General features: G+C 42.9%; 1 protein-coding gene and 1 long non-coding RNA gene across 2 annotated transcripts in view; one reads left to right on the top strand and one right to left on the bottom strand.

Moving 5' to 3' along the window:
- The window catches only part of LOC147122678 (uncharacterized), a 37,398-nt gene extending 14,905 nt beyond the window's left edge, over positions 1-22,493 (bottom strand). Inside the window, exon 1 of the long non-coding RNA XR_015081373.1 lies at positions 22,272-22,493. This is a non-coding gene — a long non-coding RNA (uncharacterized LOC147122678). The remainder of the gene's footprint in view (positions 1-22,271) is intronic.
- On the top strand, positions 67-20,677 carry noazfp (nucleolar atypical zinc finger). The gene is made up of 9 exons (XM_086008961.1): positions 67-331; positions 9,128-9,147; positions 9,515-9,585; positions 13,229-13,308; positions 13,869-13,995; positions 17,562-17,666; positions 18,487-18,533; positions 18,751-18,868; positions 20,214-20,677. The coding sequence occupies exons 1-9, from the start codon at positions 212-214 to the stop codon at positions 20,501-20,503; spliced, it is 978 nt and encodes a 325-aa protein (XP_085865087.1). The 5' UTR covers positions 67-211; the 3' UTR covers positions 20,504-20,677.
- Positions 22,494-22,885: the final 392 nt, after the last annotated feature.

Below are 22,885 nucleotides of genomic sequence, written 5' to 3'. Positions count from 1 at the left end.
GCCGGAAGTACGAGCGTTGGCTGCGCGTGCTCATGAATTCCGCGACGTCACAATCGCCTGGGCTGAGGGCGGAATGCGGTGCTGTCCGCCGCGAGCGCTGGCTGAGCTTTCCGTGTGACCCGGATTCTGAGCTGCAGCTACTTCACCCTCACCTTCTCATCGCTCCGACTTTCAGAGCTCTCCCTCCGTGCTCATCCCACCGTTCTCTAAGATGCCGAAAAAGAAGACCGGCGCGCGAAAGAAGGCTGAAAGTCGCAAAGAACGCGAAAAGTTAACCCGGGCGGCCAGAGACAACATGGATGTGGCGAAAATGCCCTGCAATGCCTCCATGGTGAGTGAGTAAGCCCAGCAGCAGCCAGCAGACTGTCAACCAACCAGCAGTGAACACATTGCAATCGAGCAGGCGCGGCCCCAGCATTAACCAACATTTTCTTGCTTTTCACTCACTCTTTAATTTCAGCCTCTTTTCATGCAACATTCATTCTGCCTGAGGGGTTTTGGACAGAAGATCACGCCCAGACTTTTGATGAGTGTTTCCCTGTATTTGACTGTTGGGATGGGTGACGACGAAGAATAACTTCCTTTCCACTAGGCCTTCCTGAGCATAAGCCTGTGTTAAGTAGCAGCAGTGGTGGTTGTCATGTGTAGACAATTAACTCGGGTATTGCATAGTGAAAAGTGCACAAAGTGAGATGTCTTCATCAGCGACGAGGTTTGTGTGCATTATGCAATTGTTTGCAAAAGAGTAAATACGTGGGACACGTAATGATCAGTTACCTCTAGACTCTACTATTCCAGTGCCCTCTGGCTGGCCTCCCACCTTGCTCTCTCCGTAAACTTGAGCTCATCCAAATCCTTGCTGCCTCTATCCTAACTTGTGCCAAGCCCTGTTCATCCATCACCCCTATGCACGCTGACCTACATTGGCTCCTGGTGTGGCAGTGCCTCAATTTAAAAATTCTCCCAATCTGTAACCTCCTACATCCCTGATTTTCATCGCAGCACTATTGGTGGCCATGCCTTCAGGTGCCTAGGCCCTAAGCTCTGGACATCCGTCCCTAAACATCCACTTCCCTCCTTCTTTAAGACACGCCTTAAAACCTATCTCTTTGACCAAGCTTTTGGTCACCTATCCTAATATCGCCTTGTGTGGCTCCGTGTCAAATTTTGTTTGATAACGCCCCTGTGAAGTGTCTTGGGACGTTTACTACATTAAGGGTGCTATATAAATGCAAGTTGTTTGTCAGAAAACGAGTTCAGAGATCGTATGACATTTACTTTATACAGTTTGACAGCAAAGGCCCAGACTATGTGAAGCAGTTTACTAGTGCTGGGATATAAACTTGCTGGTTTTCTGTCACCACTTTTATGTTGAATTCTTGTTTCTCTGTAATTTTCTAGGGGGGTGGTGATAGGGGTACTGACTTTTATATATTGGCCTAGAATTTCCTGCAACAGCGAGATCAGCAGCATATGCCATAAATTTCGTCATTTTATGCGCCGATCTTGCCGTTGCGAACTTACTCCAAAATTTCCAGGATTTCTAATTAGAATGTTCCACAGCGAACACAGTGCTGAATCCGAAGCAATGCAGCCAATGGCCAATTCTCTAACATTATAGAAAGAGAAATAACTTTTCATCTGTGAAACCGACGAGGCCAGTTTTTAAAGGGCACTGCAGGTTCAGGTGAAATTAAACACACTCATACAATCATCATCTTTCAACAACTTGGACTGTGCATAATTTCACACCAGTTAAGTCTCTTGTTTTAGTATTGCTGGATTTTTGAGCACCTTTAGAACAATACTGATAGCATTCAGATTCAAACTAAAGGAGAGCACACAAACAGCAGACATGTGACACTTAATTGTTGGACACATCTTGAGCAAACTGTCTGCATATTCTTAAAGTGCCAAATGCATCCCCGGTGTCCTTGATATGGACTTCCAGAAGGCATTTGAGATAGTCCTTCATCGGAGACTGTTAACTAAGGTTGAAACCCGTGGAATTAAAGGCAAATTATTGAGCTGGTTATGCAATTGGCTGAGTGGCAGGAGACAGAGAGTAGGGATAATGGGCAGGTCCTCTAATTGGCAGGATTTGACCAGTGGTGTCCCGCAGAGATCTGTGTTGGGGCCTCAACTATTCACCGTGTTTATTAACGACTTAGATGATGGCATCGAAAGCCACATATCCAAATTTGCCAATGACACAAAGATGAGCGGTATTGCAGGCAGTGTAGATGAAAGCATCAAATTACAAAGAGATACTGATAGATGGGCAAAACTGTGGCAAATGGATTTCAATGTAGGCAAATGTGAGGTCATCCACTTTGGACCTAAAAAGGATAGAACAGGGTATTTTCTAAATGGTGAAAAGCTAAAAGCAGTGGAAGTTCCAAGAGATTTGAGGGTCCAAGCACATCGATCATTAAAATGTCATGAACAAGTACAGAAAATAATCAAAAAAGGTAGTGGAAATCTAGCCTATATATCTAGAGGACTAGAATACAATAGAAGAACATAAGAATTAGGAGTAGGCCATACATCCCTTCGAGCCTGCTCCGCCATTCAATAAGATCATGGCTGATCTTCGACCTCAACTCCACTTTCCTGCCCGATCCCCATATCCCTTGATTCCCCTCGTGTCCAAAAATCAATCTATCTCAGCCTTGAATATACTCAATGACTCAGCATCCACAGCCCTTTCAGGCAGAGAATTCCAAAGATTCACAACCCTCTGAGTGAAGAAATTCCTCCACATCGCAGCCTTAAATGGCCGACCCCTTATCCTGAGACTATGCCCCCTAGTTCTAGCTGGGGAAACAATCTCTCAGCATCTACCCTGTCAATCTTCCTCAGAATCTTATATGCTTCAATGAGATCAGTTCTCATGCTTCTAAACTCCAGAGAGTATAGGCTCAATCTCTCCTCATAGGACAACCCCCTCATCCCAGGGATCAATCTAGTGAACCTTTGTTGCACCGTCTTTATGGCATGTATGTCCTTTCTCGGATAAGGAGACCAAAACTGTGCACAGTACTCCAGGTGATTTATCCCCAAAGCCCTGTACAATTGTAGTAAGACTTCCTTACTCCAACCCCCTTGCAATAAAGGCCAAAATGCCATTTGCCTTCCTAATTGCTTGCTGTACCTGCATGCTAACTCTGTGTTTCCTGTACGAGGACACCTAAATCTCTCTGAACACCGACATTTAATAGTTTCTCACCATTTTAAAAAAAAAGTAATTTTTGTATTCTTCTTACCAAAGTGATAACCTCACATTTCCCCACATTATACTCCACCTGCCACTTTATTGCCCACTCACTTAACCTGTCTATATCCCTTTGCAGACTCTGTGTTCTTCTCACAGCTTACTGTCCCACCTAGCTTTGTAGCATCAGCAAACATGGCTACATTACACCTGGTCTCTTCATCTAAGCCATTAATATAGATTGTAAATAGCTGAGGCCCAAGCACTGATCCTTGCGGCACCCCACCAGTTACAGCCTGCCAACCGGAAAATGACCTGTTTACCCCTACTCTCTGTTTTCTGTCCGTTAACCAATCCTCTCTGTCCATGCTAATATATTACCCCGAACCCCATGTGCCCTTATCTTGTCTTTTATGTAGCACCTTGTCGAATGCCTTTTGGAAATCCAAATATAACATAGAAACATAGAAGATAGGAGCAGGAGTAGGCCATTCGGCCCCTCGAGCCTTCTCTGCCATTTAATGAAATCATGGCTGATCATCCAAATTCAGTACCCTGTCCCTGCTTTCTCCCCATATCCCTTGATCCCATTAGCCTTAAGAAATATATCTAACTCCTTCTTGAATATATTTAATGAATTGGCCTCAACTGCCTTTTGTGGTAGAGAATTCCACAGGTTCAGCACTCTCTGGGTGAAGAAATTCCTCCTCATCTCTGTCCTAAATGGCTTACCCCTTATCTTTAGACTGTGACCCCCCTGGTTCTGGACTCCCCGCCATCGGGAACATCCTTCCTGCATCTAGTCTGTCTAGTCCTGTTAGAATTTTATAAATTTCAATGAGATCCCCTCATTCTTCTAAACTCCAGCGAATATAAGCCCAATCGACCCAATCTCTCCTCATACGTCATTCCTGCCATCCCAGGTATCAGTCTGGTGAATCTTCGCTGCACTCCCTCCATGGCAAGAACATCCTTCCTCAGATAAGGCGACCAAAACTGCACGCACTACTCAAGGTGTGGTCTCACCAAGGCCCTGTACAACTGCAGCAAGACATCCTTGTTCCTGTACTCGAATCCTCTCGCTATGAAGGCCAACATACCATTTGCCGCCTTAACCGCCTGCTGCACCTGAATGCTTACCTTCAGCGACTGGTGCACAAGGACACCCAGGTCTCGTTGCACTTCCCCTTTTCCCAATCTATTGCCGTTGAGATAATAACCTGCCTTCCTTTTTTTGCCACCAAAGTGGATAACCTTGCATTTATCCACATTATACTGCATCTGCCATGCATCTGCCCAATCACCCAACCTGTCCAAATCATACTGGAGTTTCTTGGCATCCTCCTCACAGCACACACGCCCACCCAGCTTTGTGTCGTCTGCAAACTTGGAGATATTACATCTAGTTCCCTCGTCTAGATCATTAATATATATTGTGAATAGCTGGGGTCCTAGCACCGATCCCTGCGGTACCCCACTAGTCACTACCTGCCACTTGGAAAAAGACCTGTTCATTCCAACTCTTTGCTTCCTGTCTGCAAACCAGTTCCCTATCCAAGTCAGTACCTTACCCCCAATCCCATGTGCTTTAACTTTACACGTTAATCTCTTATGCGGGGCCTTATTGAAAGCCTTTTGAAAGTCTAAATACACCACATCCATATCTATTCTACCAGTTACATCCTCAAAAAATTCCAGTAGATTAGTCAAGCACGATTTACTTTTTGTAAATCTATGTTGACTTTGTCCGATCCTGTCACTGTTTTCCAAGTGCTCTGCTATTACATCTTTTATAATGGACTCTAGCATTTTCCCCACTACCGATGTCGGGCTTACCGGTCTACATTCTATTTCCTCCCTTTTTATACTACATCCACTGGTTCCCCTTTATCTACCCTGCTAGTTACATCCTCAATAACTTTAATAAATTTGTTAAACACGATTTCCCTTTCATAAAACCATGTTGACTGCCTAACCCTATTATGATTTTCTAAGTGCCCTGTTACCACTTCCTTAATAATGGATTCCAGCATTTTCTTGATGACTCAAGTCAGGCTAACTGGCCTGTAGTTCCCTGTTTTCTCTCTCCATTCTTGAATAGCGGGGTTACATTTGGTACCTTCCAATCCGCTGGGACCGTTCTAGAATCTAGGGAATCTTGGAAAATCACAACCAATGCATCCACTATCTCTGCAGCCACTTCTCTTAGAACCCTAGGATGTAGCCATCATGACCAGGGGATTTGTCAGCTTTTAGCCCATTAGTTTCTCAAGTACATTTTCTCTACTGATAATTACTTTAAATTCCTCACTTTTATTAGCCCCTTGGTTCCCCACTATTTTTGGTATACTTTTTCTGTCTTAAACTGTGAAGACAGATACGACAAAATATTTGTTTAACGTCTCTGCCATTTCCTTATTCCCCAATATAATTTCACCTGTCTCGGCCTCTAAGGGACCAATATTTACTTTTGCTACTTTCTTCCTTTTTACACAATTGTAGAAGCTCTTACAATCTGTTTTTATATTTCTTGTTAGTTTACTCTCCTATTCTATTTCCTCCCTTTTTATCAATTTTTTTGTCCTCCTTTGCTGGTTTCTAAAGCTCTCCCAATCCTTAGGCTTACTACTATTCTTCGCAACATTATACGCCTCTTCTTTTAATCTAATACCATACTTAACTAATTTAGTTAGCCATGGATTAATCAATTTTCCTGCGGAGTTTTTATTTCTCGGTGGAATTGTAGATTTGTTGAGAGTTTTGGAATATTTCTTTAAATGTTTGCCACTGCTTATCTACTGTCATAGCTTTTAATCTAATTTCCCAATCTACCTTGGCTAACTCGCCCATCATACCTATCTAATTGGCTTTAAGTTTAAGACTCTCGTTTCCGACTGAAGTATTTCACTCAAATTCAACGTGAAATTTTATCATATTATGATCATTCTTCCCCAGCGGATCCTTTACTATGAGATTACTAATTAACCCTGTCTCATTACACAATACAAGATCTAAAATAGCCTGTTTCCTGGTTGGCTCCCTGATGTATTCTAGGAAACAAGGGGGTAGAAGTTATGCTACAGCTATACAAAGCCCTGGTTAGACAACACCTGGAGTACTGTGAGCAATTCTGGCACGCCACCGTAGGAAGGATATATTGACCTTGGAGGGAGTGCAGCGTAGGTTTACCAGACTGATACCTGGACTCCAGGGCTTAAATTACGAGGAGAGATTACACAAACTAGGGCTGTATTCTCCTGGAATTTAGAAGGTTAAAGGGTGATTTGATCGAAGTCGTCAAAATATTGAGGGGAACAGATAGGGTAGATAGAAACTATTTCCGCTGGTTGGGGATTCTAGGACTAGGGGACATAGTCTGAAAATTAGACCCAGACCTTTCGGGAGTGAAATTAGGAAACACTTCTACACACAAAGGGTGGTAGAAGTTTGGAACTCTCTTCCGCAAACAGCAATTGATGCTAGATCAATTGTTAATTTTAAATCGGAGATTGATAGAATTTTGTTAACCAAAGATATTAAGGGATATGGGACAAAGGCGGGTATAACGAGTTAGGTCACAGATCAGCCATGATCTCATTGAATGGCAGGACAGGCTCAAGGGGCTCAATGGCCTACTCCTGTTCCTAGGTTCCTGTGTTCCTTCTATGAACACATACATATTATCATTCTTCCCCAGCGGATCCTTTACTATGAGATTACTAATTAACCCTGTCTCATTACACAATACAAAATCTAAAATAGCCTGTTTCCTGGTTGGTTCCCTGACGTATTGTTCTGGGAAACAAGGGGGCAGATGTTATGCTACAGCTATACAAAGCTCTGGCTGGACAGCACCTGGAGTACTGTGAGCAATTCTGGGCACTGCACTGTAGGAAGGATATATTGACCTTGGAGGGAGTACAATACATATATTTACTGTTTGGTAAATCAGTCAACCACAGCCCTTTTGCCATGCATAGTTTCCAGCATCTGATCCCCATGCGATCGAGCAACACCGATGGATTCTGCCTCTGCTTTGGACAACATGCCACTTCTCCATGGTTGGCCCTGGGCAATGATCCATCCAGTAGATGAAGACCTGAATGGGAGACTGTAGGATGGAAAGAAGAGCTGTTTGTACTCTTGTTGATGAGGCATCAAAATCAAGTGATATCGAAGGACCGCCTATTCTGGAAAGAAAGGGCTTCACTTATGAATCGTGATCACTTAGTTGTAAATCGTTCAAGGAGCTGCTGCAATATACAGGAAACTTTGTGCTATCCGGAGGTGAGCTATCCGGCAATCTGGAGCCACCAGCAAAAATCAGCAGCCGTTTTTTATTCTTTTTGTTTTTTTTTGCTTTGTTTGAACAGTCAAGCTGTGCAAGGTCTGTAGCTATAGCAACAGCTTCAGCTACAGAGCTTTAGGGCCACACCCGAGTGTTTAGAAGCTGTTGCTAAGTAACGGTGTTTGTTGTCAAATACGGAGATAAGAATCTCCGTATCTCTCAACATTAACTCTGGAGAGTACGGCAGTTTTGAGGCAACGGCAGCAGCTCGGTCCCGTGGGTGCCGGATAGCACAAAGTTTCCTGTAGCACATTCTTTAAATGCAATCAGAGAATGCATTTATAATATAGTCAATAAATCACACTGCTGCCAGGTTACCAGCACCATTATTTTTCAGTGTAAGCAACAGCAGCGAGAAAACAGGAAACAATAAGGAAATTTGCAATCTCCAATGATTTTAATGGGGGCAGAGCTATAATGATTATCTTCTTTGTTTCGGTGAGCGTATCAGCAGAGCAGCGCAAACGTCCCAGGAAATTCTGCTGCAAGTCACTTAGGAACTCTCCAGGAAATTCTGGGATATTGTCATAGTGTCATAAGACATGACTTGTAAGTAGCCAGTCACTAAATTTTGATCACGTTGCAAACTACATCTGGATCTATATAAGTCACCTTGGACCTGGTACAGCCTTGTAAAGATGTATTAGAATATGGTGCATGACTGTCAAATGTAATTAGAACCGTTGGCTGTTTTCACACTTGTAAATTATTCTAACTATTAAATGGAAATTAGTGAATAGCAGTGAGTTTTACAAATATGTAATCTAATCAGTGATCAAATGTGGTACACCATAGATTTGATCAGAGCACCCCCTACTGCACCAGTGTGACACTTTTTTCCCATTTCCCACATCAGCTATCATGTGGCCTGTGAGTGAGGTTGCTGACTATTGCCAGTGTTATGCTGCAGACCCATGCCCACTAGAGACTGGATTGAGACAGCCCCAACTCATTTCATACAGGACCCTTATGATCAGTAGACAGTGGAGACTTTCATACAGCTAGGCTTGGCTGAATTTAACCCAGGTCTTGGAGGTGAAACCCCATCCCATCCTTCATAGAAAATGTCTAATTCACTGTTGAATATGATTGCATAATTCATGAGCAGTTGTTGCTTAACCTAATTAATATCGCAAAGTTTTTAAAAAGTAAATTACCGTACTAAATACTGTTGCCAGATGGGTGGAGAAGTATGTGGTAATATCACTGCGTTCTTTGCTGCCCATACATGACTACTGTTTAGAATTTGAAGGAAATTTTAAAAAAATGTTGGATATAGTACAGAAAATTGTGGCAGAGGCTTGATGCTTTTTTAAAAAATTCATTCTCAGGATATGGGCGTCATTGGAATGGCCAGCTTTTATTGTCCAACCCTTATTTCCCAGGTTTAATGCAACCGAGAGGCTTGCTAGGCCATTTCAGAGGGCAGTTAATTGTCAATCATTATTCACTCTCTTGCGTGACTATAAAATGTTATGTTTCATTGCTAAAATTCATTTGTTTGTGGCTGTTTTTTAATTCTGCTCTAAATTTTTTTTTGTTTTTTTTGTTTCCAATAAAAACAGGAATGCGATAAATGCCAAAGGTAAGATATACCAGAGAAATAATATTTGCAGTTTTCATTGTTTTTTCATTTAATTTCTTTAATCATGGATAGTGTAATACTATCATATTAGCCCATTGTATGTCGTACAATATATTCTCAAAGTTTCTCAACCACATACATTGAAATTTAGCCTGAGGCCAAGGGACATTTTTTGTCTCTGTTTCTATTGGCTGTTCTATACAAAATCTACAGTAATCTCCTAAATCTGGAAGGGCCCTGTTAAATGTCCATGTTTAGGATTCATAAGGCAGTGTCCATATTGTAGTGGAACAGATGGTTATCACTTGATGTTTCAGGACCTAACTTTGCATTTGTTTCCCATGTTCACTTTCCTCTGTTGGACAAGACGGCAAAAGAATCGAGCTTTTTGTTACTTCTGTAATTCAGTACAAAAGTTACCTATTTGTGCACAGTGTGGTAAGTAGGATTCAGTACATTCTTGAATTAGTGCATTTGCTTTCATTTGAGTTTTCTGTCTTGTAATGCCCGGGAATAAATGGGAAGATTATTAGGTGAAGTTACTACAGAAAACTAAGATTAACCTTTTCTAGATTGTAAATAAAACTATTTAAAAATGTTTTGTTGGGAAGGGGGTGGTATATAGAAACATAGAAGATAGGAGCAGGAGTAGGCCATTCGGCCCCTCGAGCCTGCTCCGCCATTCAATGAGATCATGGCTGATCATCCAAATTCAGTACCCGGTCCCTGCCTTCTCCCCATATCCCTTGATCCCTTTAGCCTTAAGAAATATATCCAACTCTTTCTTGAATATACTTAATGAACTGGCTTCCACCGCCCTCTGTGGCAGAGAATTCCACAGGTTCACCACTCTCTGGGTGAAGAAATTCCTCCTAATTTCAGTCCTAAATATTATGTTGATATCAAGAGCTCTTGAAAGTTCTATGTTTGTGCTATGGTACTGTTACCTGAAAATACTTTTCTACACTAGTTTAGGTCGGAGAACTGTATATGTTGACACATTTAATAGCAGATCCTGCTTAAACTGAGTCCTGAGTGACCTTTGTACAAATTGATTTTGTGTGTGTGTGTGTGTGTGTGTGTGTGTGTGGTGTCTCCCCCCCCCCCCCCCCCCCCCTGCCGCTGTCCCTTTTATTCCATGAGCTTCAGCTTTGCTGGTAAGCCTATTATGTGGCACCGAATCAAACGCCTTCTGGAAGTCCATGTACATCACATCAACCGCATTGCCCTCATCAACCTTCTCAGTTACCTCAAAAAAACTCAAATCAAGTTAATTAAACAGGATTTGCTTTAACAAATCCATGCTGGCTTTCCTTAATTAATCCACACTTGTCCAAGTGACTTAATTTTGTCCGGATTATCGTTTCTAAAAGCTTCCCCACTACTGAGGTTAAACTGACTGGCCTATAGATAGTTTATCCTTGCACCCTTTTTTGAATAAGGGTGTAACATTTGCAATTCTCCAGTCCTCTGGCACCACCCCCATATCTAAGGAGGATTGGAAGATTATGGCCTGTACCTCTGCAATTTCCACCTTTACTTCCCTCTGCATTCTAGGATGCATCCCATCCGGTCCTGGTGACTTACCTACTTTAAGTACAGCCAGCCTTTCTAGTACCTCCTCCTTATCAATTTTTATCCCATCCAGTATCTCCACTACCTTCTCTTTCACTATGACTTTGGCAGCATCTTCCTTGGTAAAGACAGATGTAAAGTACTCATTTAATACTTCAGCCATGCCCTCTGCCTCCATGCGTAAACATAGAAGCATAGAAAAATAGGAGCAGGAGTAGGCCATTCGGCTCTTCGAGCCTGCTCTGCTATTCAGTATGATCATGGCTGATCCTCTATCTCAATACCGTATTCCCGCTCTCTCCCCATACCCCTTAATGCCTTTTGTGTCTAGAAATCTATCTATCTCCTTAAATATATTCAGTGACTTGGTCTCCACGGCCTTCTGTGGTAGAGAATTCCACAAGTTCACCACCCTCGTAGGTCTCCATTTTGGTCCCTAATCGGCCCCACCCCTCCTCTTACTACCAGTTTACTATTTATATGCCTATAGAAGACTTTTGGATTCCCTTTTATGTTAGCTGCCAATCTATTTTCATACTCTCTGCCCCTCTTATTTCCTTTTTCACTTCCCCTCTGAACTTCCTATATTCAGCCTGGTTCTCACTTGTATTCTCAACCTGACCTCTGTCATACGCCCCCTTCTGCTTCATCTTTCTCTCTCTCTTTCGTCATCCAGGGAGCTCTGACTTTGGTTGCCCTACCTGTCCCCCTCATGGGAATGTACCTCGACTGTACCCAAACCATCTCTTTAAAGGCAGCCCTTTGTTTGATTACAGTTTTCCCCGCCAGTCTTTGACTCCAATTTACCCGGGCCAGATCCATTCTTAACCCACTGAATTTGGCCTTCCTCCCGAATTTTTACTCTAGATTGCTCCCTGTCCTTTTCCATAGGTAATCTAAACCTTAGGATACTATGATCACTGTTCCCTAAATGTTCCCCACTAACACTTGCTCCACTTGACCCACCTCATTCCCCAGAACCAGATGCAGCAATGCTTCCTTCCTTGTTGGGCTGGAAACATACTGATCAAGAAAGTTCTCCTGAACACACTTCAGAAATTCTTCCCCATCTCTGCCCTTTACCTTATTACTATCGCAGCCTATTAGAATAGTTGAAGTCCCCTATTATCACTGCTCTTTAGTTCTTGCACCTCTCTGTAATTTCCCTGCAAGTTTGCTCCTCTATATCCTTCCCACTAGTTAGTGGCCTATAGAATACACCGAGTAATGTAATGGCACCTCTATTGTTTCTCGGCTCTAACCAAATAGATTCTGTCCTTGATTCCTCCAGGACATCCTCTCTCTCCAGCACTAATATTCTCCTTCATCAATACTGCCGCCTCACCACCTTTCTTTCCTTCCCTAACTTTCCTGAACACCTTGTATCCAGGAATAATTAGCACCCAATCCCGCCCTTTTTTGAGCCAGGTCTCCGTTATCGCCACAACATCATATTCCCATGTGGCTATTTGCGCCTGCAGCTCACCGACCTTATTTACCACACTTCTGCAGGCACAAGTTGAAAAAGAGGCCTGAAAAAATCTGCGAAGCACAGAGCAGGTTTAGCAGAAAATAGGAGAAGGCTGTGGAGAGTGAAATCAGCAGCCCAAGGTTAGGGAGGGAGAAAGCACAATACTGTAATTGGGAAGCTGGTTTAAAAAAAAAAGTGAGCAGGTGGGGAAAAAAGGTGCAGGAGCTAAAAGAAAAATAGCAAAGAAGATAAAAATGAAATACAAAAGAGCAGCAGGAGTTTATGGGGAATGTTGGGGAGCAGGTGGAACTAAGAGAAGGAAAGAGGATCAAAGAAAAAGAAAAGGCATTTTCTTTAAAAAGAAGGAAGTGGCCGAGGTAAGGTTCGGGTCGGGTCACTGCTGGATAGGACATCAATGACTGCTGGCGAGCAGATACAATTTCTGTGCAAGACACACAGAAAAGTAGAACCTCAGGGAGCACTCTGGTGGCTTTGCCCCTATAATGGTATAACTACCTGCTGGTGAATGAACTCGGACATGAGACCAGTCCCTAGTTGGGAACGTGGGAGGAGAGCCTGGCAATCTATTGGTCACGGGCCGGGTTGTGAGGTGATGCAGAGTTTGCCCATGTCCTAAAATTACACATTTGTCAGAACTTACCCTATGGACCAAGCTCCCTACTGTCCTCAAACTGGTGAGAGAGATCTCAGGGCTCTGCAACATGAAGGATGCAGTGTGATCGGATCATGACAGAAACACTTGCAAAGGTGCTTAACTCTTTTTTAATCAGTGAGCAACGCTAGAGGACATTGCTAGTAGCTCAGTATTTAGCAAAATACTGCAGATGCTGGAAATGTGAAACAAAAACAGAAAATGGCGGAGACGCTCAGCAGATCCGTTAGCACCTGTGGAGGGAGCAGACAAGTTTGTGTTTTGGGTGCAGATCTTGAAGAATTGTTAAGTGTGCACTGTAGTTTCTTCACACACAAAAAAATGTGTTTTCTTTGTAAGTTGCATCTTTCTGTCCTCTTCAGGCAAAACAAAATGTATGTTGAAGAGCTCAGACTGTGTTGTTAAGCACCCTGGCGTCTACAGTACAGGGCTCGCCATGGTGGTGAGTATTCACTTGGCTTTTGTACATCAGGATAATTGGAGGAGTTTTCCATTAGGACATATTTATGCCTGTGATTTTTCACTGACGTACAGTGCACCTACCTTGGCTGTAGTTTGATTTTTCTTCAGCACCAGAAATTTGGAGTACATTTCTACATGGTTTTTTTTAATCATTTAACTTTAACCAGTTTGCTGAGTTTCACTTATTGAATTTACAGTGCAGATTTTGAATTGGTCCACTATCCAAGAATTGCTAGGAGAAAGATTCTAATTAAGTTGAAGAAAACAGTGGAGAAGATTGTTTTTGTGTGTGTGTGTATTACTAATGTGCAAGTGCTGAATGCGAGGTTTGTTTTGTCACATTGTGTAACTGATATGTAGAAATTTGATTTATTGTGCCTGGCACGAGAACAATATTGAAAATGTATTTTTTTTTAAATGTCTTTGTTCGTAATGGTGAACAGTAAACACGAGGTATATGAAACTTAAGCTAAACTACTTAAAATGTAAGTAGACAGGAAGACAACGATTAAATTCTTTTTTTCTTTCCCCCCCTCTTAGGGAGCAGTTTGTGATTTTTGCGAGGCCTGGGTGTGTCATGGGAGGAAGTGCCTGAGCACTCACGCCTGTATCTGCCCCCTTGCTGATGCTGAGTGTATTGAGTGTGAGAGGGGTATCTGGGACCATGGTAAGGATTGTCTTGAATTACCTCTTTTCAGGAAAGGTGAGAAGTTTTATACTGGGCGATCAGCATGCACATTGCTGGCGTGTTCATGATGGGTCTTGCAATATGATTTTAATCGCTGTGTATGGGCTGGCTTGGCGACTAACCGGTGACAAAATTGAGACCAAGTTACAGTAAGCGCCATGAGTGGGATGTAAATTGTATTCCAGGGCCCTTTATCTCTACCATCTGCTACAATCCAGGTAAAGTAATAAAAAAATGATAAATTGATATTAAATTTAAATGGAAACTAAATTGACGCAGGTGTTTTGGAGTGGGTCCATTGAAGGCTCTTGAAACAATTTTCCTCACCGTGACATTGGTTTCTAATGTGTGAAAAAAAAATTCATTGAGATATCACCGGTGGTATGTTTTTTCTAAGTCTTGCAACTAACTATTTACTGTTCACCCTACCCTTACTACATGTCATTTTCTAGTAGCACTTTTAGGACAACATTTATACTGTTTAATTGCTATGTAAACATTGACGATGGGAGCCCTCATTAACACTTGCCTGCCACACTGTAAGGAGCCCTGCTGCCTCAAGGTGGTGTTGTGCAGCCATCACGTCCCATTGCCCAGGCACTGCGTCTCTCTCTGAAAATACCCCATTCTTCTGCTGACCCTACTGTGCCTTCAACCAACGTCAAGAAAAAACTTTCCAACTGCAAAAAAAAACTTTAGTGCAAATGTTCTCTGAAATATCAACTGTAAGTAAAGTCAATATCCTATGGTGTCGAGTCCAGATCGAGTGCAGTATTCAGGACAAGAAGATTTAGAGAGAGCTGGGGGATAACCGGGCCGAGGGGGGGAGGAAGGGGCTTGAAGGATGGGGGCTAGACGGGTGAAGCATAGAAAACAAGTGGTGGATGTAGTCAGTGAGTTACATCCACACTCTCCCCGGTCCCAACATTTCTCGGGTGTGGGGGGGTGGGGGGCCCTCTAGCCCCACTCAAATTTCTTGGTCTCAAGATCGGCTCCCTCCAAGCCTTCTGCCCTTTAGTTTGCAGCCCTGCTGAAACTTTAATGCGTCCTGCAATCTCCATCCCGAGCCCAGCCTCAGTACAGTTGACTCTGGTCCATCTGCTCCCTAACATCTCCAGCTGAAGCAAAAATAAACTGGGCATCCAGCTCCGCTCCTGGCAGGGTTTTCTGCTTCATTTACCGATCTCCGGCAAACTTCCGCTTCGGGTCCTGCTTCCGTTGACTCTTGCTCAGTTTTGCTGCCACTGATATTTTTAAAAATGGATCCTTGAAATCTTTTGTTGTTCCCATTACATTTATAAATAAAAATATTCCCCACTCCCTTTTGGACAGTGCAATAGACCCTGTTCCAATTACACTTAAAACCACATTGGCTGTTGTAAACAATCTTAAAAATATACTTGTCTCTGCCCCAGTGTTTTCCTGGCTCCACATAACTTCCAGCACGTTTGTTTGAATTAAAACCCTGTCAGTGCAGTGCGGCGGTTCAAATGTAATAATTATTTGATCCCTGATGTTAGATAAAGAATAACACTAAAAATAGGTTTGTAAAAGAGGTAGCACCAAACAACTACTCTGCAACCTTTAGCCCCATCTTTGCACCATCCATGCCAGCTTTTCTCCTGTCTGTCCTGTTTTTGGATTTGCTTCAGGCTCTTCTGTGTTCATATATCTCGGGGTCTGGGGTGGGGGTTGCTGAAAAATCACACCTTCCCCCTGAGGGCTTTGGGAGAGAGTACGTGTAGTTCCCCAGCCTTTTATATAAAAAAAATAATTTAAAAAATGAGCCTACAGGCCTGGAGGAGAAAAGGCTGTAGTTCAGCACTGATCCCCAACTCCTCCCCCCCCCCCCCCCGAGAAACATTGGGACTGGGGAGAGAGTGGATGTAACTCACTGACTACACCCACCACTTGTTTTTTATGCTTCCCCTGTTTAAACCCCCATCCTTCAACCCCCTCAGCCCGGTTATCCCCCAGCTCTCTCTAAATCATCTTGTCCTGAATACTGCACTTCATCTGGTCTCAACACCATAGGATATTGACTAGCCAATAACATGTCTAGAAATAATTAGCACAGCACACCACTAAACGCACCATAACACTATTTCATAAATGTACAAAAAAAATACATCAGTATATTGAACCATTCACGTCTCTGAGCTTCTGGCTGCCTGTGTGCAATACTTGGGAATCTGTGAGGAACTTTTTTCTGTTCTGTGGGTGGGGGCTATGTTGTAAGTATTGCGATGCTTGACTTTTGTTGCCTCAGTCGTGAAGCTGCTTCTTTACAAATGAGCATTACAGCAACATTTTTTAATTTTCATTGTAAACGTGTAGCAAAAGCATGGTAGACCTATAACATTTTGCACATGTAGTAGTTCTTAAACTCTTGGATGAAGTAATACTATAACTCCTGAGGCTATTAATCCACAGCGCCACCTATTGGCTGTATTAGTGAACTACAGTATAACATTTCAGTATAAATAGCCGCACCCTGCATTAGGAAACCTGTATTATTACAACTATGTAATCGAGGTAGCTGGACCTGATTTTTCTTTTATAAAGACCATAGTCCCTGTATCACAGACCAATGTACTCCTCCTACACATTTACGAAACTAAATTTGAAGCAAATAATGTAGCTATTTCTGAATTACAAAAACTTGGATTACGTTGTATGAAGTAGATTATCATATGGGCTCCTTATGCACTTAGCTGATTGGTTTGTGAGCACTGACCATCTTTTTTCTATTATGCATTAACGCTTACTGTGCATGTCTATACATGTTGCTTTTTGTCTCGGCAAACTGCTGGCTGGCGCCTGGTTAATCATCAATTGTAATAAAGTAGATGATTTTGTTGCTTTTAAGGGATACATTCATTAACATAAGTACTTCAGAAATAATATTTTGTGTTAATATAGTAATGGCTCAGTGCCTAAACGTGCCACTTGGGGTGGTATGAACTGGAAGGTTTTACATGGCAATTCTTGTCTCAGTAATAGCCACTCGGGCAAGATACCATTTGCCTGGAAGGCAATTCAGGTGTGAACACATAATGAGTGTCATATGAGCTTACAATTCAACTATGGAGGACACCACAGCCCAGCCTGACCCCAAGTCTTAGCTCACCCAACGTCCACACACAGGGAACTTTCCTGTAGGGGTGCCCTGGATAATGAACAGGAACCCTGGCTGATTTTCCATCCCATATGTGTGTTAAATTATGTTAGAAAGAGCTGATGGGATAGTTGACTTTTTAATCTGCCTTAAAGTTTTTTTTTAAGTAAAAAAGTTTCCCAGGTGGTCCAGGGTTTGGCCCGGAATTGCTTTTCACAGTTCAGTTTACACCAGCTTGCGGCTGATGGCGGAGCTGAAGTGGCGTCCGCTTAACTCCTTGAAGTGGTCTCGCACCAATTGCCACAATTCAGTGCAGCACAAAATCGTTATTCACTCCCTACTTCAGGTTTTATGAGGAAACCGTCATATTGACTGAGAAATTTACTGTATCTATGGGACCATAATTTACATTGTGTTAACGTTACAGGAGGGAGGCTGTTCCGCTGCTCTTTCTGCCACAACTTCCTCTGTGAAGATGATCAATTTGAGCATCAAGCCAGCTGCCAAGTCCTGGATTCTGAAACTTATAAGTGTGAGTTATTTTTGATATATCTGATGCAGACCTCCTTGGTTATAAAACCCCTGATTTTTTTTATAATGTAACTATAAACTAGTTGTTTTTTCTTTAAAGTTGCTTTTCATTAGTGGTAGTCCAATAGCAGTTTTAATACCAAGTATCTAAAGGACTGTAGTATCACCTTTGCATTGGGAACTGGGTTGGAGTCCAGCCAGGATTGATAGATTGGATGAAAATCTCATCTGTTGCCTGGACGGACACCCCACATCTAGTGAGTATTTCCACAGAACAAACTGCCGCTTAAATGCATAGTCTCACTAAGACAAAAGCACTGCAATCATTCAGAATATGATAGGGAGGAAACTAAGTTTCAATGGAAAGATGGGCTGAATGGCCTCCCTCATTAAATCTTGTCTTTGTAAAGTCATGGAGGCAGCTAGTGAGAGAAATGAAAATGTTACACTGGTCTATTAGAGGATGCTTTTCTAAATAGTGGGGGCAAAAGGCGATGAAGGGGGTGATAAAGTCAAAAGATAGAAAGACTTTGCATTCATACAGTGACTTATCATGGCTCTGAGAAATGTATTAAAGTGCTTCTCACAGATTACTCTATTGAAGTGCTCACTGCTACGTTATGGTGCAAGAACTGTTCCATTTCCCTGCGGTGACATCTCTCTCCTTGATGACCATATTCACCCAGCAAAATAAGCATGGTTGGGAGTGGCCAGATTTCTATGAAGTTATAAAATGATTTATGTGCGACCAGATAAAGCACTAGATCAGTTACTGGAGCAATTTATGATTTGTTACTGATCAGAACTTCATTTCTTGCCAGGCATCTCCTGTAACCGCCTGGGACAGCATTCTTGTCTACGTTGTAAGGTAAACAATTTTTTTCTTTGCTCCCATTGCTGAGATTTGGATTCCACAGAATTTGACCATTAAATTCACCCGTTGTAATTTAACTGAGTAGACTCATTGATTTGTTTTCTAAATGGCAATTTCAACTGAAATGTAAGCCTGTATAATTTTAATGCTGTACTTTCCATAGTGCGCAACAATTATACTTTTTTAATCCCCTCCTTTCCCTTCCCTGCAGGCCTGTTATTGCAATGATCATGTTCGCAGCAAGGTCTTCAAACAGGAAAAGGGGAAAGTGCCGCCTTGTCCTAAATGTGGCCATGAAACACAGGAGACAAAGGATCTAAGCATGTCCAGTAAGTTCAATCATTGCTTGAAATGGCTTACCCATTTGTGTGTTCCAACAGTCCACTATTGAGATGAGAGACCATTGCAGTATCCATACCATATTCAGAGGTTGGTTAGATTGGTCTATTTTTATTCAAAGACTGCATTATTCAACATTGCTTAGAAAAAGATCTTTTAAACTGTAATAACATTTTATTAGAAAGTGACTGTAGGACATTATTGTACTGTCACAGGATGTTTTAAGTCATAGGCCACATAACATACATGCTCCCCATCGCAGAGTTCAAAATCGCCGCCCCTGTTCACAAGTTTTTAAAGGGCTTCTCCCCACCCTACATCTTGGCCTGTTTCCTCTGCTCCACCATCAGTGGCAGAGCCTTCAGCTGTTGTGTCCCTCACTCTGGAATTCCCTTCTGTCTTGTTACTTTGTTATCCACCTTCAAGAACCTCCTGAAAACCTACTTTGAATACACCTTCCCCCAACTCTTGTCCTTGCTTGCCATTTGGTCCCCCTGTCGTGTATCTTTTGGATATTTCCCTATGTGACACCTTCATTAAACAGCTCAGAACAAAATATAAAGCAACCGAATTACAGGAAACTTTGTGATATCCGATCTATCAAAACTGCCGGACATACAAAGTTAATGTTGAAGCATACGGAGGTTTTCATCTCCGTATCTGACAACAAACACTGTTGCTTAGCAACAGCATCTAAAGAGTCGGCTACAGCTGCAAGCGTCTCTAGCTGAAGCTGTTGCTATAGCTACAGACCTTGCAGTGCCTGACTGGGGAAAAAAATGAACGAGAACTAAAAAAACTTACAGAAAACGGCTCCTGATTTTTGCCGTTGGATCAAGTATTCCGGACATACAACCTCTGGATAAACCAAAGTTTCCTGTAAAAGGCTGCTGTTTGAATTAAAATGTTTTTTTTTCTTGTTAATATAATTGATGAAAATAGAGAAAATGGAGGTACTGGGACGACAAGTGTTGGCCACTTTTATTATTTTTTTTACATGTTTGTTTCAGTTATATAGTGTCGATAAAGCTACTACGGACAACTGGGCAGCTTTATTACAACAAGAAAGACTTGCATTTATGTAGTGCCTTTACCACCACAGGACATCCTAAAGTGCTTTACAGCCAGTGCAGTCCCTGTTGCATTTTTTTGGTATCTGAATACAAGTGTCAAACTTAAACAAAACGGCTCGTGCAGGGTGGCCTGGAAGCTCCACATCCTGGCGCTGTAATGTTTAAAGTGATGCCGGATATTTGGTTTCATCAACTGCATACCATTAGTTAAAATACCAGAAATCCTAAATTGTACATCAAATGAACTGTGTTTGTGTTTTAGCTCGTACATTGAAGTTTGGCAGACAGAGTGGTGGTGACTATGATAGTGCATCTGGTTATGACGACTACTGGAAAAATTTGGCGTCTGGAGGAAGCGGAGTATACGCTGTTGACGAAGACGATGAGTGTGGTGAGGATGATGAAGAATATGATGAAGAGGAGGATGAAGAAGTGGACGAAAAAACAGAAAAAGAGGCTGATGGCAAAGTTGAAGGCTATAGCGACACATTTGCTGGTCTAAATCTGGGGAGAACCTATGCAAGTGGCTATGCAGATTATGAAGAATTGTAAGGATATAGAGTATCATGATGGACACTCATTGAGGATGGTTTGTAACTTTATATTTAAAAATGTATCTTCAGGTGAACCATTAAAGTAAGGTGGATTGTAATTGTACACCTTGAAGTGCGTTGGTTGGTTTTAATTTTCTTCAAACCCTTTAAATAAACCTCATTTGCTAATTCACTTGCGTCCCAGTTTGCCTGAAAATGACTCGCTTGTAATTTCCCACAGACATTTGACTTTATGTCTTTCTTTATGCATTTTAGTTTTTGCTTTCTTTTTATTTTTTTTTATTGTTTTTTATGGGATGTGGGCATTGCTGGCAAGGCCAGCATTTATTGCCCATCCCTAATTGCCCTCGAGAAGGTGGTGGTGAGCTGCCTTCTTGAACCGCTGCAGTCCATGTGGTGAAGGTACTCCCACAGTGCTGTTAGGGAGGGAGTTCCAGGATGTTGACCCAGCCCCGATGATGAAGGATCAACGATATACTTCTAAGTCAGGATGGTGAGACTTGGAGGTGGTGGTGTTCCCATGCGCCTGCTGCCCTTGTCCTTCTAGGTGGAAGAGGTCGCGGGTTTTGGAGGTGCTGCTGAAGAAGCCTTGGCGAGTTGCTGCAGTGCATCTTGTAGATGGTGCACACTGCAGGCACGGTGCGCCGGTGGTGGATGGGGTGCAAATCAAGCGGGCTGCTTTGTCCTGGATGGTGTCGAGTTTCTTGAGTGTTGTTGGAGCTGCACTCATCCAGGCAAGTGGAGAGTATTCCATCACACTCTTTACTTGTGCCTTGTAGATGGTGGAAAGGCTTTGGGGAGTCAGGAGATGAGACACTCGCTGTAGAATACCCAGCCTCTGACCTGCTCTTGTTGCCACAGGATTTATGTGGCTGGTCCAATTAAGTTTCTGGCCAATGGTGACCCCCAGGATGTTGGTGGGGGATTCGGCAATGGTAATACCGTTGAATGGGAGGTGGTTAACCTTGCTTTAACCCATGCTGCCCTCGAGCAACCTATCTCTATGGACATTGCCACTGATGTCATTCTTTGGTTAGCTTAATAAGAGGAGTGTCTAAATAATAATTCTTGCTCTTAATGGTATCATTTTTAAAAATTTAATTCTTACGATATGGATTTCACTAGCAAGGCCAGCATTTATTGCCCTGCCCGAGTTGCCCTTGAGAAGGTGGTGGTGAACTGGGGCAGTCTGGCCCAGCTGGCTATGTGGCACTAACAAGTGCATTGGTAGAGTTGGCGGCAGACCCGCTGTTGTCCTGGGAGGACAGCAGGTGCCTGTCCCAAGGAGCCATGGTCACTCTCATGGGACTACTGCGTCTCCGCACTCCTACGACTCTGCTTGCAAACAGAGTGTCGTAGTGAGGTGACGCTCTGAAAGTTCCCGTCAACACTGGCCCCCAAAGCCAAGATGGCAGTCGGCTGAGGTTCCATGACCGCTGAGAGCGCTATCGGGAGAGGCTGGGGATGGGGTGCCACCGTGGTGTTGATGGAGCTTACCACTCTGACCATGTTGGACAGAATGGTCTCCATCAGGGGTGGGCAATTACTTGGGCTGGTGCACTGCTTAGCAAGTGTTGGTGAACTGTTGAGAGCTGACCCAATGTCCCTCCCCCACCCCCAGTTACGCACTAATCACAAGGTCCCGCGCAGGCTGCTCACCAGCTCCTGCCGCTGGAAGAGATATTGTAACTAATTTAAAGGGACCGCATACTTTGGGAGAGCAGAGTGTTAAATTGGTAAATTTGAAACAGGCCAACTCTATTTACCTGAAGTCCTCGTGCTCTGGAATCCACTCCCGTATCTAAGACGGCGATGAGCACCCCCTCCCCCGCCGGTCAGTCTCATTCTTCGGTAAAAGAGTTATCGAGATGAGCAGCCATGACTCGACTCAGACTAATGTGCAGCTCGAGCTCCGGCTCGTCTTCTATTTCTGTCCCGTCCAGTGGGCTGTATCTTGTTCGCCGCTGGGCTAGAAGCTCCCCCCCGCTCTTTCCTGAAGAAACCCCCAGAAACGGCAGGGACCCGACGTAACTGGGTCTGTGCCAGAGCTACGCCGGGAGACTGGCGGTACCCCCGCGGAATTCAGACAACACCTTTCACCCAATTGTACCAATAAACAAAAATAGCATTTTATAACTCACTGGAATGAAATCAAGCCCAGGATTAATTTTGAATTAGTTGCTAATATTCCTTCAGAGACGAGTATTTTTTTAAAAAAGTTCTAAGTAAACAGTCTTCCAATCGATTCGATTGTGTTAATTTTGAGTCATGCTGCTAATGGTATTATATATTTGAAGTATTTGTTATCGTGCATTTATCTGGAAATTTGCACAGATTTATGGTAACTGAACCCACAAACTGAGGAACTCGCCTTTCATGT

Source organism: Somniosus microcephalus, chromosome 2 (genome assembly GCF_052327205.1).
Source record: "Somniosus microcephalus isolate GS21.2 chromosome 2, FLI_Smic_1.0, whole genome shotgun sequence".
Lineage (NCBI taxonomy): Eukaryota > Metazoa > Chordata > Chondrichthyes > Squaliformes > Somniosidae > Somniosus > Somniosus microcephalus.
This window is presented reverse-complemented; position numbering and strand designations above follow the sequence as displayed.

Excerpts from the sequence above, each read along its gene's own strand:
- noazfp (XM_086008961.1), top strand. The coding sequence starts at position 212 with ATGCCGAAAAAGAAGACCGGCGCGCGAAAGAAGGCTGAAAGTCGCAAA. Across the intron at positions 9,148-9,514 it reads GAATGCGATAAATGCCAAAG|ACGGCAAAAGAATCGAGCTT; the intron begins GTAAGATATACC and ends CTGTTGGACAAG. Across the intron at positions 18,869-20,213 it reads AAAGGATCTAAGCATGTCCA|CTCGTACATTGAAGTTTGGC; the intron begins GTAAGTTCAATC and ends TTTGTGTTTTAG.